Source organism: Tupaia chinensis, unplaced genomic scaffold, assembly GCF_000334495.1.
Source record: "Tupaia chinensis unplaced genomic scaffold, TupChi_1.0 Scaffold000201_1, whole genome shotgun sequence".
Taxonomy (NCBI): domain Eukaryota; kingdom Metazoa; phylum Chordata; class Mammalia; order Scandentia; family Tupaiidae; genus Tupaia; species Tupaia belangeri.
This window is the reverse complement of record NW_006159676.1, coordinates 3,249,479-3,251,005: the sequence shown is the minus strand read 5'-3', so window position 1 is coordinate 3,251,005 and position 1,527 is coordinate 3,249,479. Positions and strand designations below refer to the sequence as shown.

The 1,527-nt window shown below is 55.3% G+C and overlaps 1 protein-coding gene across 1 annotated transcript in view; it reads right to left on the bottom strand.

Annotated features, from left to right (window-relative positions):
• Nucleotides 1-1,527, bottom strand: part of HAUS8 (HAUS augmin like complex subunit 8) — a 16,850-nt gene that overhangs the window by 5,068 nt on the left and 10,255 nt on the right. Inside the window, exons 5-6 of the mRNA XM_014587302.2 lie at nt 880-975; nt 657-751 (exon numbers count right to left, since the gene is read on the bottom strand). Of these exons, the coding sequence (XP_014442788.1) occupies nt 657-751; nt 880-975 (191 nt within the window). The remainder of the gene's footprint in view (nt 1-656; nt 752-879; nt 976-1,527) is intronic.

Below are 1,527 nucleotides of genomic sequence, written 5' to 3'. Positions count from 1 at the left end.
CATTCTCCTCTCGGGATCATGGGCACGCACGCACACGCGCCCAGCGTGAGTTTTAAGCCACAGGGTCCAGGACGCGAACCGCGGTCGGCTACATGGGAGTCCAGCGACATAGCCATGACGCTAACTGCTGGTCCCCTCTTTTCTTTTCTTTTAAGAATCATTTTATTTAACTTTACTTATTTATTTCAAATGGACCAGAGAGGGACAGACCGAGAGAGAGGGAAAGTGAGAAAGCCACCAGGTCCGGGACTCAAACCGTGGCCAGCCAAGTGGGAGTCCAGCCGCCTTCACCAGCACGCCCTCTGCCGGCCCCTCCTATGTGTGTTTTTTGAGATTTTCGCTATAGGGCGCGTGCACTCACCAGACAGACAGAGAGAGACATAGAACAGAAAGCGAGAAATCACCCCCCAGGGAGGGATGGTCACGCCGCAATCCCTTCTCCATTCTCCTCTCGGGATCTTGGACATGCACGCACACGCGCCCGATGTGAGTTTTAAGCCACCGGGTCTGGAACGTGAACCGTGGTCGACTACATGGGAGCCCAGCGACATAGCCATTACGCTAACTGCTGGTTCCCATGCTGGCCCCTCGTATGGAGACCGAATTCCAAGAGTGTGGGGAGGGAGGAGCCGCGGCCTCTCCCCGCAGACACTCACGGGGCTCTTTTTCTGCGGGGCGGAAAACGACTTGGGCTTGGGTTTCTTGGCTGCTCCTTTGTCCAACTGCGGCGTCTTCCTGAGCGCGCTTTTCTCTAAGATGAGAGAGTGCGTTTTAGTCGCAAAAAGTGCGGGCCTTGGCAGCCCGCTGAGCCCCGCTGAGCCCCGCTGCAACCCCCAGCTCGGGAGGGAAGGGATGAAAATAAAAAAAGCCACCACTTACCGTTAATGGCAGAGAGATCCAGGTCGGGCGGGGCGGCGCCGTGTCCTTCCAGAAGGGTGGACTGCAGCAGGCTCTTCCCCATCCCGCTGCTGTCGGCTGTGGGGGGGGGGGCCCTCCAGTCAGCGCTACTGTCAGGGGGAGGTGCGACACGGACGCTTTCTGTACAAGACCGCTTGCTTCTTTTACTTAGTACTTTTTTAAAAATTAATTTATTTAACTTTATTTATTTTTTAAATTTTATTCATTAATTCTTTTTTTTTGGGGGGGTGGGAGAGGTTTTTGCTATAGAGCGCGCGTGCTGGCCAGAAAGACAGAGAGAGACAGAGACGGAAAGCGAGGCCACCGGGTCCGGGACTCGAACTGTGGTCCACTACATGGGAGTCCAGAGACATAGCCATTACGCCCCAAGCCTGCCCTTCCATACAAACTCTTTGCCCAGTTCTTTCTTCTGACCCTGCCAGGAGAGGGAAGCAGTGCCTTCTTGAACTGGGCATACTCAGAAACAAGACTCGTCCGTTGGGACCAGCAGTTAGCGTAATGGCTATGTTGCTGGACTCCCATGTAGTTGACCGCAGTTCGAGTCCCGGACCCGGTGGCTTAAACTCACGCCGGGCGTGTGTGCGTGCGTGCCCAAGATCCCGAGAGGAG